Here is a 19400-nt window from a genome sequence, read left to right as displayed (position 1 = left end):
TACCTTTTTAGCATTTATCACTGTCATGTGGGGTGCCATGCGGGGTCTCTGCTCCCGCTCCCCACATAAGAATGCAGAATATGGCTAGGCCAAAAAGGAACACCCCCGGGGCCATAGATTGGGGAGTCAGACCACTATAGTCTCGCTGGCGGCTGGGTTGGAGACACAGGAGGCAGGAGCCACACGATCCGCAATCCACCATCCACTTCTCTCTGCCAACCAACCTCACTTGCTAACTGCAATCCTCTTGCTAGCCCCCATTTGCTGCTAGCTTAGCCACGGCAGTTATATTAGTGGCCAATGGCTCACTGGTTACAGCTGATGGCCAACTAGCCACAGCTGATGGCCATCCAATCACAGTTGATGGCCATTTCCTACCTGAGCCAGCACCTTTCCACGTGAGGCCAAGGGCCTGGAAACTGCACTCCTGGTTCTGTCCCCACAATCATTAATCTACAATTACCTTGCTTATTTGTTTACTTGTTTATTGCCAGCCTCCTTGACAGGAATAGAACCTCCACGAAAGCCCAGACTGGTCTCTTTTCCAGGGGCATCCCCAGCCCCTGGAGAGGCCAAACGTGTCGTAAGCACTCAGTACATTTTGTTTTTTTAAGTCACACTAGCTTAGAGTCCTGCCTCTGACACTTAATAAGTGACCTTGTGTACACAGCCTCAGTTTCCTCCAATGTAAAATGGGGTTAATGTAGTAATTACCTTATAAAGCTCCTAACACACTGGGGAATTTGGCAAATGCTGGCTTATTTCTGTGTCTGTCAGAACACTTTCAACTCTACAGACCAAAACTACGCGACAACAAGAGGATCAAACAACAGTGGCTTTGTTGTCCAGCATAATTAGGACACCTGCGTAGGGAAGGCCCAGGGCTGGCTCTGAACGATGTCATCAGGACACGGTCTCTTTAAATCTTGCTGCTTGGCCCTCTTCAGCATCATAGGGCAAAGCTCCTTAGTCCTGGGCTTGTATCTGTGGTCACACAATGGCTACCACAGGTCCGACATCCCAAGTAGACAACACCTGCCTGGAGAAGCGCTTTTCTACCCACGTACCTCCTATTCATGGGGAAGAAAACCTTACCCAGACGACACCAACAAACTCCTCCTCTCATTGGTCCCACTGGCCAGGACTGGAGCCTCGGCCTCTATGTTCGTTGCAAAAGAGGATGGTGAGGTGTCTGTCTGGCCACATCAGCCTCTTTGTGAGGGGACAGGGGTGGAGGGTGGTTGGTGGGTGTGCAGCCAAGAGGTTCTCTGCGTCTTTTTTCTCTTTCCTCTGTTCTTCTCGAGTTTCCTTTCCTCCGAGTGCCCTCCCAGGCTTTGTTGGTTTTGAATTAGGGAATCCATACCTTTCTCTCAGCTGTTACTCCCTGTTTGAAAAGAAGGCCTGCAGGGGCTGTTTGGCAGGTGTATGGGTGTTTTGAGGCTCCGCGTGCAGAGGGTTATTAAGAACTAAGTAGAAAGAGATCCAGGTGTTTCTGGAGGCGGGTAGAAAACACTGCTGAGCAGCCTGGGAGGGTCAACAGAGGCTGAGATGAGAGGCAGGTGAGCACTGGGCCGCCTTTAGCCAGAACTTCCCTGGGAAAAAGGGAAGTGGACAGAGGTGAGGATGGGGCTTTTATTTCAAAACCTGAACTTGATCTCTATTCTTCTTCCTCACCCCTCTCCCACTTCCCTCTCCTCCTTTCTGTTCCATTCAGACACTGATGCTGCTCAGAGCTCCAGCTTCCAGATTTGTGGACCCAGTGGGGACAACCCTCCTGTTCCTCCTCCTGTTCTCTGGGGACATCTCTGCTCCCAAGCCAAAAGGGGACATTCCCAATTGAAGACACACATAGTGCCGAAGGGCCTAATGGGATCTCTGTGTGGGCAGGGCTGAGAACAGCAGCTGAGGCCCCTGGGAAGCCCAGAGCTTGCCACTTTCATGGCAGAGAGAATGCATGTGCATGGCTTATGGCTGTATGTGGAGGTGGTAGATGCAGTTTTTAACCCATTCTACACTAAGTGGTTCAGGATCTTGGAAGCACCACGTCACGTTCCATGTAGTGATTAAGAGCTTGACCTGGCTTATTAAGTTTTGGAATGATGAGAGTTGAAAACCCAACCTTCATATTTACTAGTGTCATGCAGGGTGTCAGGTAGGGTGTCAGCTCCCGCTCCCCACATAAGAACGCAGGACACGGTGAGGCCAAAAAGGAACACCCACGGAGCCACAGATAGGGGAGTCATACCACTATATTCTCACTAGCAGTTGCGCTGGAGACACAGGAAGCAGGAGCCACACAACCTGCAACCTGCTGTCCACTTCTCTCTGCCAACCAACCTCACTTGCTAGCTGCAATCCGCTGTGCTAACTGCAAACCGCGGTTACTAGCTCAGCCACCATCTTCTTGCTAGCCCCCATTTTCTGCTAGCATAGCCACGGCAGTTATATTAGTGGCCAATGGCTCACTGGTTACAGCTGACGGCCAACTAGCCACAGCTGATGGCCATCCAATCACAGTTGATGGTCATTTACTACCTGAGCCAGCATCTTTCCACGTGAGGCCGAGAGCCTGGAAACTGCACTCCTGGCTCTGTCCCCACACTAGCTAGGATGGACATGTCACTTTATTCTAGCTTCTAGCACTGAACCCCTTTATGTTTTGGCACACTCCCCACCTGAAAAGGTGGAGCCTGCCTCCCACTGTAGAAGTTGAAAATACCAGATGCTCCTATTCCCCATCTCCCTGGCTGCTAATTACGGCAGAGGCATATGGCCGGGCCCCACATATCTGTCAATTCAGCCCATGGATTAAGTCCCTCTCTGCTTGAAAACCTGGGGTGCATTGTTTTCCTGACTGGACATTCACTGACACTGGCTAAGTCCAGTGTCCAGTATGACTCTGGCCATTTTTCATGGCCATGGAGTCTCAAAACCAGGTTCTCTGGACCTACTAATGACCCCGCTTTTTTCAGATTTACTGGGGTATATTTTTTTCCAGCTTTATTGAGATATAATTGGCACATGTCATTGTGTAAGTTTAAGAGACACAGTGTGATGATTTGATACATGTATATATTGGGACATGTGTGTCTACCACAATAAGGTTAGTTAAGGCATCCTTCACCGCATGTAATTACCATTTTGTTGCTGTTATGGAGAGAACATTAAAGCTCGGCTCTGACAGAAGCTTTAAGTATACATTCTCACATTGTTAATTGTAGTCGCCATGCAGCGCATTAGATCTCTGGACCTGATTCCTCTTGTAACTGAAAGTTTTGACCAACATGTCCCCATTTCCCCACCCCTTTGCCCCTGGCAACCGCCATTCTACTCTCTGTTTCTATTAAATATTTTTAGATTCCACATAAAAGTGAGATCATACAGTATTTGTCTTTCTCTGACTTACTTCATTTAGAATAAAGCATTCAAGGTCCACCCACGCTGTCACAAATGACAGGATTTCCTCCTTTTTTATGTCTGTGTATGTGTACACACACACACATATATATACATATACATAACACTTTTTTTATGCATTCCTCCATTGGTGGACACTTAGATTGTTGGACACTTGGCTATTATAAATAGTGCTGGAATGAGCATGTCAGGGGGCAGGTATCTTTTGAAGTTGATATTTTCATTTCCTTCAGATATAAACCCAGAAGTGGGATTGCTGAATCATATAGTTCTCTTTTTAGTTTTTTAAGGAATTTCCAAACTGTTTTCCAAAGTGGCTGCACCAATTTACATTCCCACCAACAGTGCACAAGGGTTCCTTTTTCTCCACATCCTTACCTGCATTTGCTCTTTTTGATAATAGTCATCCTAACAAGTGTGCAGTGATATCTCATGTGGTTGTGATTTGCATTTCCCTGATGATTAGGGATGCTGAGCACCTTTTCGTGTACTTGTTGGTCATTTGTATTGGGGTACATTGTACATGCAGTGACCATCACCCTTTGTGAGTGTACAGTTTTATGAATTTGGGCAAAATCATTACAGTTGCATAACCACCCAACAATCGATACAGAATATTTCCTGCATGCCAAAAAATCCCCACGAGCGCCTTTGTGGCCAACCCCCTCCTCCACCTCCAGTCCCTGGCAATGACTGACAGGATTTCTTTTCCTGTGGTTTGACCTTTTTTTGGTCATAGACATGGAACCATACATTATGCTGCCTTTCGTGCCTGGCTTCTTTTACTTAGCATAATTCTTTCGAGAGTCATCCATGCTGCTGCATGTGTGAGTAGTTTGTTCCTTTTTACTGCGGAGTCATGTTCTATTTTATGAATGCACCGGAATTTGTTAATCAGTTCACCAGTTGATGGACATGTAGGTTGTTTCCTGTTTGGGGAGATTGTGAATGAAGCTGCTACAAATGTTCACATACAGGTTTTTGGTGTGGACATATGTCTTCATTTCCTTTGGGTAAATAAAGGAGTTGAATTGCTCAGTCATATGGTACATATAACGATGAGACTGCCACACTGTCTTCCAAAACAGCTGTACTAATTGGCATTTCCACCTGCAAGGTATGAGAGTTCCAGCTGCTCTATACCCTCACCAACATTTGATATTGTCAGGTTTTTAAAATGTGAGTCAATTTAATAGATGTATTGGTACCTCACTATGGTTTCAGTTTCCATTTGCCTAATTATAAATGCTGCTGAGCATATTTTCTTGTGATTATTTGCCATTCATATATCTTCTTTGGTGAAGTATCTGTTCAGGTCTTTTGCTAAGTTTTTATTGGGTTGTTTATTTTCTTACTGAATTTTGAGGTTCTTCGTATATGTTGGTTACCAGTCCTTTATCAGATTCATATTTTGCAAATATTTTCTCCCGTTCTGTGGCGTGTATTTTAATTTTCATGTAAGTGTCTTTCAAAGAGCAGAAGTTTTTAATTTGGATGATATTCATTTTATCATTTTTTTTAAGGATTCATGCTTTTTGTGTTCTAAGAAATATTTGCTTAACCCAAAGAATCAGACTTACTCCTATTTTCTTCTAGAAGTTTTTATAATTTTAGCTTTTACATTTAGGTCTGTAATGCATATCTAATTAATTTTTGTATATAGTATGAATTGAGGGGTTTTGGGTTTTTTTGTTTGTTTGTTTTTTTGCATATAGATCCCAATATTACCATTTGTTGAAAAGACCATCCTTCCTCCATTGAATTACTGTGGCATGTATGGAAAAATCAATTGATTTATATATGGGTCTACGTCTGGGTTCTCTTTTCTGTTCTTTGATCTATATGTCTATCTTTTCATCAATATCACCTTGTATTGATTACTATAGTAAGTCTTGAAATAAGGTTTATGAATACTATAGTATTGTTTTTCTTTTTCAAAATTATTTTGGCCAACTTAAGTCCTTTGCTTTTCCATTTAAATATTAGAATCAGTTTGTCAATTTTTCCAAAGAAGCCTGCTAGGATTTTGATTGGACTTGTGTTAGATCTGGAGATCGATTAAGGAAGGATTGACATTTTAATAATCTTGAGTCTTTTGATCCAAGAACACATTATATCTCATTTATTAAAGTCGTCTTTGATTTCTCTCAAAGAGCAGTTTCCAGCTTATAAATATTACTCATTATCCTTAAATATTTCATCCTTTTGGTACTACTGTAAATGGTACCTTTCTAAAATTTCCATCTCCATTTATGCATTGTTAGCATATAAAGATTCAATTAAATAAATAAATTGTAGTATGTTGACCTTGTATGCTGCGTTCTTGCAAAACCCACTCGCTAGATCTAATAGTATCTTTGTAAATTCTTTGAGGTTTTTCTGTGTAGATAATCATATTGCCTACAGGTTTCTTCCCTGTCCTTACGCCTTTTATTTCTTGTTCCAGCCTTATCATGCTCCATAGGATGTTGACTAGGAATGGTGAGAACAGACTCCTTACCTTTTCCCCAGGTCAAAGAGTGGCCCATCTCCTACCATTAAATACGATGTTAGCTATAGGTTTTTGTAGGTGGTGTTTGTGAAGGCGAGGAATTTCCCATTTATTCCTAGTTCACTAAGAATTTTTATCATGAATAGATGCCCAATGGCCTTTTAATAAATTTCTTTCCTGCTTAAATCAGCCAGAGTTGGTTTGTGTTGCAAATAGGAGCCCTGACTGATAGCCTACCCTTACAACGTTGGGCAAGTTCAATAACCTCACCTGAGCCAGAATCTGAATAGAGGCCAGGTAATGAAAACTGAAGTCCTTTTTTTTTTTTTTTTTTTTTACAGAGGTCTTTTATTTTTTTACACTTATGCCATGAATTCATAGGGAATGGGTTCCAGCAGCTCAGGCTCCTTTCCATTGGTTCTCACAAAGTGTGCTTCTCTGGGTGGGGCAGGTTGGCGTTTCAGTTGAACCCAGGTACCTTTCTCTTTGGCTTCCTTCTTTTTCTGATCATTTTCCTTTACCCGTTTCAGGAAGCTATCTCGGCTCTTAGAGTGCTTAATATGCTCAATACGAACATTAATTCTCTTGGCAAGAATCTTGCCCTTGACTTGTTTGGTTACAACAATGCCAACCGCATGCTGAGTAACATTGTAGACCCTTCCCGTTTTGCCATGGTAACATTTGTGGGGCATTCCTTTTTGAACAGTGCCCATTCCCTTGATGTCTACAATATCACCTTTCTTGTAGATTCGCATGTATGTGGCCAAAGGAACAACTCCATGTTTTCTAAAAGACCTAGAGAACATATAGCGGGTGCCTCTCCTCTTTCCCTTTGTGTTGGTCATTTTGACGAATTACTGGAAGATGGCGGTCCCCGAAAACTTAAGTCCTTTTAATTCTACCACCAAAAGAAAATAGCCGTAGTATTCTCCAATGCTATCTACTGTGTTGTAGAAAAACCTTGTGCTTAATTTATTATTTTTCTCCCACTCCTCCCTCAAATAACCTTGCTTATTATATGTCATTATATAAATAATATATACTCATTATTAAGAACCCAAACAATCCATTAAAATATAAAGAAGGGAGTAGAGATCAGCTGGGTGTCACCATCCTTAGATAACCACCAGTAACAATTTGGTAATCATCCTTCAAGCCCCTCTTTACGTGTGCGCACTCATACACACATGATTTTATATAAATGAGACCAGAACATACATGCTGCTTTATCATGAGCATGCTGCCATCTCTCCTCTCATCCCACATCAGAAGCACTCGCCACACACACTTCTCTCATGGTTCTTAAGACTGACTGGGCTCAGCTGGGCTGTTCTCCCACTCTCATGTAGTTGCAATCATAGAGGCCTGACAATTAAGTTCGCAAACTTGTTGCAACAATGTTACTAAACTTTTTTGATATCAGAAGGATTATTCATTATGAATTTGTACCAACTGGACAGTTAACCAAGTTTACTATTTGGAAGTGCTGAAAAGTCTGCATGAAAAAGTTAGATGACCTGAACTTTTCGCCAACAATTCATGGCTCTTGCATCACGACAATGCACCAGCTCACACGGCACTGTCTGTGAGTGAGTTTTTAGCCAGTAAACAAATAACTATTGGAACACCCACCCTACTCACCTGATCTGGCCCCCAATGACTTCTTTCTTTCCCTGAAGATAAAGGAAATATTGAAAGGAACATTTTGATGACATTCAGGACATCCAGGGTAATACAATGACAGCTCTGATGGTTATTCCAGAAAAAGTTGTAAAATTGCTTTGAAGGGTGGACTAGGCGCTGGCGTCAGTGCATAGCTTCCCAAGGAGAGTACTTTGAAAGTGACCATAGTGATTTCCGCAATGAGGTATGCAGCACCTTTTCTAGGATAAGTTTGTGAACTTAATTGGCTGGCTATGGTCAGCTCATGCTCATCTGGGTTGGCTGTCCAAATCATCTCAGTATTGTGGCCAGCAGTTAATGCTGCCTGTCTGCAGCAAGCTCAGCTGGGGCTATTGACTGGAGTACCTACGCCTGGCCTCTTCGTGTGCCTTGGGCTGTGTAAAGCAGGAAGACCAGGTTCCAAGAAGGAGCACTGCAGGAGGAGAAGTTCCAAAAAACCCCGATGGAATCTGTAAAGCTTCTTATAACTTAGCTTCAGAAGCTCCAGAGCATCACTCTGCTATATTGTAGTCGTTAAGCGAGTCTTTAGGGCAAGCCTGGATTCAAAGGAGAATTAGGAGAATTAGGCCCACCTGTCAATGGGAGACGTAGAAGAGAATTTACAGCCATTTTTAACTTACCACATGTGTTAAACAATAAACATATTGAGCACCTACGACATGCTGGGGGTTATTGTAAGTGCTAGGGACATAGAGGTGACCAGACAAAGTTCCTGCTCTCGTGTAACTTACTTTCTAGCGTGAGGACAGACAACAGACAAGCAAGCAAATAAAGGTAAACCAAAAAATTAAATCAATACATTAAATGATATCCCTCTTCCTCTAAAGTCCTGGGAACTTTATCAGCGCTTTTGACACTATTGCCTTTGGGCCTTACACTTCTGGGGTTCATATTCCAGTTGGTATCTTTCAAGGGAAGAGGCCATGTCCATGTCTAAGGGCCGGGCACAAACTGACATTCAACAGAGACTAAGCAGGGCAGGGGTTAAGAACATGAGAGCCCGAGTGTGAGCTGCTGTGAGAATAACATGGGTGAGCCTCTGGCCACAGTGCTTAGCACATCGTAGGTGCTTTGTCAGTATTTGTTGAATGAATAGACGTCTCCTCAAGCCTCTGCTGCTGCAGGTGGTCCAGCCACCCTGTGAAGGCCTGCACATGTGTGTGTGGGAACTAAGCGGACGTGGGCTCCACAGTGCTTGTTCGCAAATAAGCCTTTAGCGGTGGTGACGAGCAGGCCCACGCCAGCTGTCATTTCAGGAAAACCAACCAGACATTCCCCTCAAGGCCTGCAGCCAGGTAGGCAGCTCACTCACTCATTAGCACACCCCCAAAAAGCTCAGGGAGAGAGTCTCATAAATAATTAATGCCTCACAGTGTAGCCTAAGCTTCCCACAGTCCAGCTTCATGGTGTGGTGGCAGAATTCAAACCCCATAGATGTGTGGCCTGGGATTTCCTGGCCTGTGGAACGGGAGTACCAGCACCCACCCTTCCAGGTGGTTTGTGCTAGTGACACGCTGTGGATTCAGAGCCGGGCCACTCTGTTGTTAAGCCTAGTGGCTTACCTTACGTACCTTCCAGCCCCGGGTAAGTAGGCTAAGGCCAGCCTGGGAAGATTATTTGCAGGGAATTAGAGCAGGGGAGAGCAGGATTAGGGCATCTTTCCAACTCGTGGTTCATCTGTAGCTCCTATCAGCAAAGGACTGGTGCCACCTTTAGCTGAGAGTGAGCACTGACAGGGAGTCCGTCACCAGCTAGAGAAGCCACTTGAGGAGGCACCTCACGACCTTAAGGTGGGTGTCGCCCTGCTCCCCACCTCCCCCTCCCAGGACCTCCAACAAGCTACACCAACTTTGCAGAGAATAGGCAGGTAGCAGCTGGGAATGAGGGGATCTGAGTGGGTCCCTTCCCTGTCACTGTGTGACCTGGGTGAGCCACCTTCCCTTTCTGGGCCTCTGTTTCCTCACCTGTAAGATGAGAGAGCTGGGGCAAATGACCTGTCAGGCCTACCTCGCTCTGATGTTCTTGAGACACCATTCAAATTGGAAGGGAGGAGGTTGAGTAGGAAAGATCGATTTGCGATTCCTTCTGGATTTGAAGGCAACAACAGCAGAGACCAAATTGTCACCTACAGGGACACAGAATTCAATGAATGAACAAGTGATGAGTGAGTGAATGAATGAATGAATGAGTGAATGAATGAAACAGTAGATGTGGATGGTATATAGGACGGTTAAAAGGCAACAGAATTTCCTCATGAGTATGTGGAGCTGATATAACTAAATATACTTCTGAGGGTAAGTTATATAATTCACATCAAATCAGAATTATTCGGGTTATTTAAATAACATTAATAGTAGCATTTATTGAGCACTTATTCTCCCGACATTGTTCTTCCTGTTTTACAACTATAACCTCATTTAATCCTCACAATAATAGAAAATAGGTACTATAACTCCAAACTTACAGATGGGGAGATTGAGTCACAGCAATGTCCAGGCTAACCTTGCAGTCTTACTTCCGAGCCCATGAACCAACATTCCCCATAGTATCCAGGGCCCATGAACCAACATTCCCCATAGTAACCAGGCACTTAGGCTCGAGCAAGTCTTGGCCACCATGTCATAAGGTGGGTACTGTTTACCCTCTTCAGAGGTAAGAGTTCTCCACACCAAGTGGAGCAGGAGAAGGTCTGAGCTTTGGACTTCCTGGCTTGTCCAGTTAGAAACTGTCCTGTGCGAGCTCCGCAGATGCCAGGCTCACAACTCAGCTGCTTGCTGCTGGGAACCCGGCCACAGTGCTCCCTCCCCAGGCACCGGCAGAGCCAGGGCTGTGAGGCAGGCGCGCCTTCCTAAACCATCATGCTCCCCTGCCACACACAGGCCTGGTGTCAGCCCGGCTCCTCACCCCACCTCCCGCAGTGTTTCCTCAGGATCCTGGCAGGGTGCCAGGCTGCCTGTGGGCTAATAGCATTGGCAGAAAGCCCCCAAGTCCTGCACAATGCCACAGGGACTTGGAAATTTGGGGAAGAGTATGTGGTAAGCTCGGGTCCTTAGGCTGGTTCCACTCCTTATAACGGACTTCACATAGGGCATGACCTTTACCTGATTATCAGGACTCACCTTCCTGGTTGACAGGAAAGGGCTGAAATAACAGATGAATTCTTTTTCTGTCACAGGCATGTGATTTCCCAGCCCACACCATAGCCCACAGAAGTAGATATGTTCCCCTTTTTTCATCAACTCTAAGATTCACCATTATTTTAGATACCACTAAAAGGGTCAGGGTGGAATGCATGCTATGAGTGAAACGTGACATGCAAACAATTTTAAGACTCATGCCAATTTCAGCGTTGTGAAAATGTGGGATAATGTGCTTATTGGAATCGATGAACTATGATTTAATCCCCATTTTATAGATTAGGAAACCATGAGCTCAGTGTAGGTAATGCAGTCAAGGTCACATGGAGAATGAAGAGAAGTGGTTTGTGACACTTGTTCTAACAACAAAGAACACGTTTTCCATGGTGGGACCCACCCCTTCAGGGGTGTATATGGAGAGGGGGGCCAGCCTTGCAGACAGGGACACGCTGATCAGCCACTGTTTCTAGTGGCTCAGACATTGCCTTGTGCCCCTTCGGGATGCTCTAATTGCAGTGAGCTGAGAGAGCAGACAGGAGGGTCTGTTGCTGTGCAGTAGGTGTGGTGATAGAGGGATGCTGGAAGGGCAGGGATGAAAGGCAGAACAGAGTCCCAGTGAGGGGAGAGCAGAAGGAGGGTGGAGAGCCCCAAATCTCAACCCTCCTAATTATCAACTCAGTAATCCCTGCCCTGAGCCCCTTCAACAGAAAAGTATTTCCGAGATGCTGAATAACAATGCACTTTGAACATTGTGAAGCCCTCTGAATGTTTCCTAATATTACAAGAAAAAAAAAAAAAGCACCAACCCAGGCTGCTGCGTGGGGCCCATCTCAGCACGTGTAACACGTGCCAACAGACCCCAAAACAAACTGGAAAGCAATTAAAATCTTCAATTGCTCTGGTCTCTTGGAAAAAAAAAAATACCAAAAAGGAATTAAAGTCGTATTAAAGGTGGCTGGGCAGAAGCTTCCAGAAGCTGGAAAAGGCAACAAAATAGATTTTCCCCTCAAGCCTCCAGAAGGAACCCAGCCCTGCTGACACCTTGATTTTTTAGCCCAGTGAGACCCTGTTGGATGTTGGACCTCCAGAACTCGAATACATTTGTGTTATTTTAAGCTCCCTCCCCCAAAAGCAATGCATTTAGTACGGTCATGAATGTGTGTCCACAGGAGGAATTGTTCTCTGTGTTTCCAAGAATAGTATCAGGCACAGTGTTAAAAGATGTTGTATTTCTGATAACAACTCAGCCTCAGGTGGTAAAGTGTTCAAGGATTCAAAGGAGTGAGGGCACAGGGACAGGTGTCAACGGGCCACAAGCAGAGCTTGGATACAACTGCCCCATGAAACGTGAATGTGGACACAAGCAAATTTCTAAACTAATATATTCTCTCATCTGATATGTGACTTTTAGATATGTAAGTGTACATTTAAAAAATTAAATATAACACCAACACGTGACTACTTTATTTCCCTAAAAGTTTATGTATTCAAGTTGGCCCAAAACATTGGCTTTTGTTTGCTTGTTTATTTGGTTGATTGGTTGGCTGGCTGGTCTTGTTTTGGGGATATTTTAAATCTTTTCATTGGGAAAATGGGAAATTGCTTTATAGAGTTGCATATATAAATTGGGCATATGTGGTCATCATAGGAACAGAATTAATGAGCCTCGAGTTTGTTTGAGTCTGAAGGGAAATAAAATCTGCATTTACTTGCAATTTCAGGATGATGGCTCCATATTTATGTTTCCTGGGCTGATGCCTATTTGTTTCCTGGGCTGGGACTTGAAGAGCAGTAGGTGGAATAGTCAAAACAGACAAGAGACAGGTAAGCCCCTTAACACTGTCTTCAGAAGCATGAAGTTGGGAATTCCTTCTCTTTGCAAGACCTTTTCAAAGACTGTGTGGGAGGGAGTTCAATAGCATGGTCCTTTTTTCTTCAGAGACTTACTCTAAAGAGAAAATGCCATAGCTGTGACATAAAAGCCCTGGCTTCCCTCAGGGTCCTTCAGAAATGGAGGGCCAAGAGCAGAGGGGAAAGGAGCAGGGAGGGAAGGAGAAGAGAGCAACAGCCAAGGAAGCCCCCAAAGAGGCCCACATGAGGTCTAATCAAGCTCCCACATCCTGCCTGTCCCCTGCCTTCATATATGTAACCAATGACATTCTATCTCCTGGATTCAATGTTTAAAGAATTTTCCAGATCAAATGTCGGCAAATTCTAATTCAACCTCAACCCTACCTCTTTCCAATAATTCATCATTTTCCCTATCATTAGGAAACCTTCAGAAATTCGAAACTCAACTTGCTCTCCTCTTCACAGGGCCTGGTTAGTGTTTCTCTTAATGACAAGAAAAGACAAAGAAGAAAACTTAAAAAGGAATTTGGTGTCATATTTTGAAAAACTGAAAACAAAAAAAGGAAACTTTCTGATTTGGCAACATTTCCTCTCTGAATTTCCCAAAGAATCTTGATTTGAGAGAACAGCTGACTAAAAATCATTTAGCAATAGAATTGTATTTTGATTTTCAAAGGGCTTATCTGTCTATCCTACTTGATCTCCGATCCCCACCCCGCCACCCCCGAAACCCTATGAGGCAAGTGGGGCAAGTATCATCTCCAGTTTGCAAATCAGAGAAGCTTGGGTTTAGAGAAAATGAAAACTAACAAACATTTGTGTGGCTCTCACAATTGTTTGATCCTATGCGGTGGGTGCTCTTTAGTCAGAAGCCTTCTGTTGCAAGTTTCAGAAAAAAAAACACAACAATTCAAACTAGCTTAAACAAATAAACCGAAAAGGGAATTCATTGGTTCATGTAAGAAATTCAAGTGGGAGGGTTCTGAGGACCTCTGACAATATAATCATGATTCTCTCTCTCTCTCTCTCTCTCTCTCTCTCTCTCTCTCTCTCTCTCTCTCTCTCTCTCTCTCTCTCTCACTCTGTTTCTATCTTTAGCTGTTTTCCTGTGTTCATTTCATTCTCAGGCAGGCTGTCCCCAAGAAGTTGCAGAAACAAAGGTGACCACCACCTACCAGTTTAGCAGCCCGGCAGAAAGTCCTTTCCCACCAGTGTTTATTTGAATGACAGTCTGGTGCTGGGCCTCTTTGGCCTGCCTTGAGTCCCATTCCCTACCCTGAACCAATCACTGCTCTGGGGGTGTGGTCGTCCTCCTTCCAGTCAAATGACAGGAGAGCTGGATGGGATGGATCTCTGAAAGGCAAACCAAGATGCTGTTACTAGAAGGGCGAATGGTTGCTGGGTAGGCAAAGCTGCGCATAGAAGTCTATTTCATTCACCACTCTCATTACTCAGTTGAGAAAATCGAAGTAGAGAGCCACAGTCCTGGGGCCCGTAGCCAGATCTGACTACAGATTCTGTGGCCTCTTTGCACACTGGTAGAGAGAAACCCACTGACATGCCTTAAAGTGGTGGAATTTATATCAGAACTCAGCCCATCTGTTGTCCTGCTCTAAACTCATACTCATTGTCAGAAATCCCAGCTGGTACGCATCCCATTATTAGTGGCTATCCCACCACCACCCCTGTAAAGCAGCAACTTTCATTTAGAAAGAATGTCTTCCCAGGTATACAGTGAGCCAGCAGTCAAGACTCCTCCTGTTCTTCCCTCGCATTTGCTGGGTGACAAAGGTAGCCATCCAGGTCCCAGCCTCCACTGCTTTCTGATGTTGGCTCGGCCAATCCCAGCTACCCAGCCAGGAGGAGGGGTTCCCCCTTCCCTCGTTCTCTCCCCCACACTGCTTTTGGGCATTTCTCTAATCAACATCGTTCTGATCTATTTAAGAGACTACTGTGCCTGTGTTTGTAAACATACAACGACTCAGTGCCAAGGACTGTGCCTTATTTCTTTTCTCCCCCAGAGTGACTAGTCCAGCGCCCTGCACGCTCAGCCTCCCATCAATTATTCCGACTTGCACACGACCCATTTGGGGCTCACTTAAGGGTTAACGTGTAACAGACGAAGAGAAGGCACAGGGATGGGCAGGTCTCACTTCTATTTTGCATTCTAAATTTTCTAATCACAGATTAATCCAGAAGCCACAGATTGTTCCAGAGTGGATGGGACCAACTCCCTAAGTATTACATAGAGTATGAACTGGTCTTAGGGTCTTAATCAAAGCAGTTACTTCACAGTGTATTGTTTGGAAAATAATTTCTCCAAAGGATATCCTTTCTTAACCAAGTTCCTCACAATAAAGAAACCCCTTTTACATTTCTCTTTCCATTTTTTGGAACACTCATTCTTTCCATCGATAGAGATTTCTATGAGAGCTATAGATATAGATGAATTATACATATTTTTTATTTCCCTCAAATTTTTATGTGTCTTCTTTAAATTCTATCCCCTATTTCAGGCTGAGAATAGGGAGTTAGATTAACCAGAACATTAAAGGTTTATCACCTCCATCACTCTTTCTAGGACTTCTCTTACTTCTAAGGAATATCTCATTTGCTTAGGTTATATCACAGAAGAAAGGGGAATTAATGTTTTCTGAAGCCCTGCACGAGTTTTCAAAAATCTATACGATGGTGAGTTTTTAAGAATTCCAACTAATTACCCTTTTTAAGATTAGGTGTTAAGTTGAAGTTTTAGGAGTACCCCCATTGAAAACTACTAATAAAACCAATTTATTATGAACAAAGTGTGATTTCCATATGAAGACACCTCAAGGGAACAGTCATTTGTACCAGAAAGATTTTTCCCCAATTGAGGGTTGAGGAGATATATAGTAAATCCATTCAACAAAGGAATGTTTGTTGCAAGTGCTAAAATTCTGTGAGCAGTTCTCCCCTTTGCTGAGAAAAGTGGGCTAAATTAATGTATTTGTTTTCTACCCACTGGGTTATAATGGTGATGAGGAAGGGGAGAGCTGTTTGGAGGATGAGAGCTGTGGGGACCCACAAAGGCATTCGCTTGCCAGGTCTTGCTTTTATTCCCTAGTCCCCACAGTATCATGGATCTAAAAACTAGAATGCCATGCCCTCAGCACCACACCATGTTAGACTTGGATGATCGAATCATAATGTAGGGAAGGTCTTACACATTATCCAGACTAACCCCACCCCAGGTCCATTTTACAGATCAACTGAGGGTGAGAGAAGACCAAGGTGTTGGCCAACGTCCCGCGGAAAGTGGCAGCATCAAGCTTTCCAGATTGCCAGTGTTCTTTCTATATTTACTCATTGGTTCTCCATCATGTTTTCATCCATGTGGGATGGCCAAGCTGGGGACAAAACTCAAAACACTAGCATTAAAACAAGTAGGCATGTTTTTAAACATCTCACCTGAAGCCATGTTAACTATCACAACTTGTCCAGATTTACTTTGGAAAGGGCTATAAATCATATATTGGAAATGAGATGGGCATAGATTGGGTGACACGGGGATGTGTTCCCAGACAGGGTCTATTCGTTGCAAGGGAGGACCATGGGAGGCCATGAAAGCCAAGGGGAGTGACGCTCTGGGGGAAATGCTGCCATGCAGCCTCCTCTACCTCCCTGCTCTTTCTCCCTCCTCCCCTCTCCCCATTGCTTCCATGCTGCTCTCTGTCTGCACCGCCACTGTACACTGGCACTGACGACTGCTGAGGAAAAGGGAGGTGGACATATTCAGGTGATATCCATAACGGTGTCCTTTCAGACTAAGTACTCATCGAGGCAAAAGGAAAAGAACTAGTAAAATTCATAAACTGAAAACTGGGAAAATCTTCATCTTGAATGCAGACCTGGGTTAAAATCTTCCCCCAGCCATTGGCATATATGGTTTTACAAAAAATGTAATCATACCTTATACTCTGCAACTGATTGTCATTTTAATGTAACATAAACATCTTTTCAGGTCAGTATGTAGTATCAATCTATAAATCAAAAATTAGTTTTTAAAATAGATGCTAAATATTCCACCGTCTGGATATACTGTAATTAACTCACTGCTCCCAATTCATTGATGATCAGTGTTTATTGCAAAAAATGCAAATAAAGTGCCTGGCTCAGTGTCTATGGGATAGTAAACCCCACGGTCAGGAGGTTCCCTATTTTCCTTAGGCTACTGGTGCCTTCATAGCTATTCACAGCCGGAAAGGGAATTAGAAGTTAAAATTATCAAGAAGTTCAAGTTATTAGCGAAGACCCACTAATCATTCTGTACACCTCTTCTTGCTGAGTTCACGGGTGTCCTTGGTTTCTGAATTTGCATTTGACATCCATCCTTTCCCTACGTTATCTCAAAATGTTAAATCTGTGGGGAGCGGCTCTACCAGCAGCAGAATACTCCAGGAGTGGGACAGGTGAAGCAGCGTCTTGCTGAGAAAGCATTTAGAACAGAACCTCACGTGATTCCAGATCAAACACCAGCTTTAATTAAGATTACCGTGGTTTCTATTTTGAAATGGTGATGAGAGCAAGTTGAAGCCCTGGGAATATGCAGATTCTGGAGTTCCAATGCAATGGACAGAGAAACGTGGAGGTTTCCTTCTCTGAAAGAAAATACATTTGTTTTCTTTTATGAACGTCTTCACATCCTTTCAAGACATACAACTACTTCCTTCCATTTTCCTGAATACCTATTTGTTGCCGCATTGGCATGGGTCTCCAATCAGTCACTTGTTGAAAGTCTTTATCCTACTCTGAGTGTGGACTTTGGGATACTCAGAAATCTGCATTGGTAGCCTGGCTACAGCTCTTAAAGAGAAATTCTTAGCCTCTCTGAGCCCTCACTTCCTCATCTAGTATAAAATGGGGATAACTTGTTTGATCTGGCAGGGGCTGCTGTGAATTAACTAAAGTAATGAACACCAAGTGTGTAATAGCAAGTGTTCAACAAGGGTCCTCTTCATTGTGAGTCAGCAAGTAAATGGAAACAGCCTTTCCTTCTGCAGTGTATTAAATAGTATGTGATATACTGCTGTTATGGCGTGTTAATTCGTTGTCCATCATTGATTTCCATAGATTGCCAATGGAAATTAACCTTTTCTAAGCACTTGGGAGCTAACATATGCTAATATTGGCCTCATTTTTCAGGAAAGCAGTCATGGAATGAAGAACATTGGTGCTTCTTGATAGCTGCTGGGGGCTGATGTCTATAGGTGAGTTTTGTACAGTTGCAACAATAGCCTTGCTTTTTCCCACTGCGGAACACATTTTTAATAACTACTAGCAATAAGGTCATGAGAAGAGTGACAGTTCTAACAAGTCTTTTTAAGAAGTTGTTGTGGCTCCCCTGGATGGTCAGGGTTGAATGTGGTCTCACAAGTTTAAAGAGAAACCTTGAAAAAAAAAAGGCAGCAAATTCTTGGAACCATTATGTTTGGGGCTTGGTGGTAGGGAGATTACTGATGCTCTCCTTTAGTGGAATGTTGAAGACTTTACTCCTCTTCTCCAAGGAAAGAGGGTTTACTGCACATTGAGTACATGAAGCTGGGTCACAATCGAGAAACTGAACACTGCGACTTACCTGGTAGTCAGCTTCTTGGATACTTTTAGTGATCCTCAGCTCATTTCTTTTCCAAAAATGAGCCCTACTGCATACTCCAACCTATTATCCTTGGTTCTTATTTGCTGTGGTTCCCAGGTCATTCAACAAGCTGATCCTCTCCTCGACCTTACTCAGATACTAATGTCCTTAAAAAGTGGTATTTAGGCTGTTTGCAGTTGTGTGCTAGCATTAAAATAACCAGGATGTGTGATTTTATGAATGTGTCAGATTATAGAGAAAAATTGGAAATCAATAATTGAGAAGAGCTAAATAATGATACACCCACATGACAGAGTATTTGTAGCCATTAAAAGATGTTTATGAATATGGAAACATATTCCCTAAAGGCACAATGAAAAATTATATACATGCAAATTACATAAACATTTCATTGAAAAGATGGAAATAGGCCAAAATGATAAAAGTATTACATTTAGTATAGGTCTTTTTCCTATTTCTTTATGCTTTCCTATAACTTCTAGATTTTCTACGTGTATTTCTTATTGGAGGGAAAAGTGAAAAAAGGGGGGAGAAAAGTGTTTACTAAGTGAAGGGCTGTCACGGTCTTACCAGTAGAATGAAGCAGGACCAGCACCATCTTGATTATAAACAGTCCATTTGTAATTAGTGTCCTTTAGTCTATTAGTAATGTGGCCCAAAGTCATTAACTTCTTTGGCAGCCATCTTTATAGTCCAGTAAAATGCTTTTTTTAAAAAAAAACTAGTGGGGGGTGGGTGATGAGGGTAAAGGGGATCAAATATATGGTGATGGAAGGAGAACTGACTCTGGGTGGTGAACACACAATGGGATTTATAGACGATGTAATACAGAATTGTACACCTGAAATCTATGTAAATTTACCAACAATTGTCACCCCAATAAAATTAATTAAAAAAAAAACACAAAAACTAGAGTTCTGGGCTTTTTTCCTCCATTATATATTTGTGTCATTGAAAGAAAGGTGAAATTTCATTTTCTTAGATTTTGCCCACTGTCCAAACTTGTCAGGATCCCTCAGGCTCCAATTCTGTCTTCTCATACAAGGGATCCTTCTCCCAGTGGCAGGTCATTTGCAAATTTTCTTCACCTGCCACCAATATCCTCAACCAGCAATTTTATAAAAACGTCAAGTAGGGTAAGATGCGGACAGAGCCTGCTAATTGAGACTTAACACAGGTCCATCAA

The 19400-nt window shown here is 43.2% G+C and overlaps 1 protein-coding gene across 1 annotated transcript; it reads right to left on the bottom strand.

Moving 5' to 3' along the window:
* Nucleotides 1–6270: 6270 nt before the first annotated feature.
* LOC308497702 (large ribosomal subunit protein eL21-like) lies at nucleotides 6271–6753 on the bottom strand (the record flags this gene model as incomplete). Its single annotated transcript, XM_081048692.1, has 1 exon — nucleotides 6271–6753. The coding sequence occupies one exon, from the start codon at nucleotides 6751–6753 to the stop codon at nucleotides 6271–6273; it is 483 nt and encodes a 160-aa protein (XP_080904818.1).
* Nucleotides 6754–19400: the final 12647 nt, after the last annotated feature.

This window comes from Rhinolophus hipposideros (genome assembly GCF_964194185.1).
Source record: "Rhinolophus hipposideros genome assembly, chromosome: 5".
NCBI classification, from domain to species: Eukaryota; Metazoa; Chordata; class Mammalia; order Chiroptera; family Rhinolophidae; genus Rhinolophus; species Rhinolophus hipposideros.
Note: the sequence above shows the minus strand (reverse complement) of the source record. Positions and strands in the feature narration are given on the sequence as shown.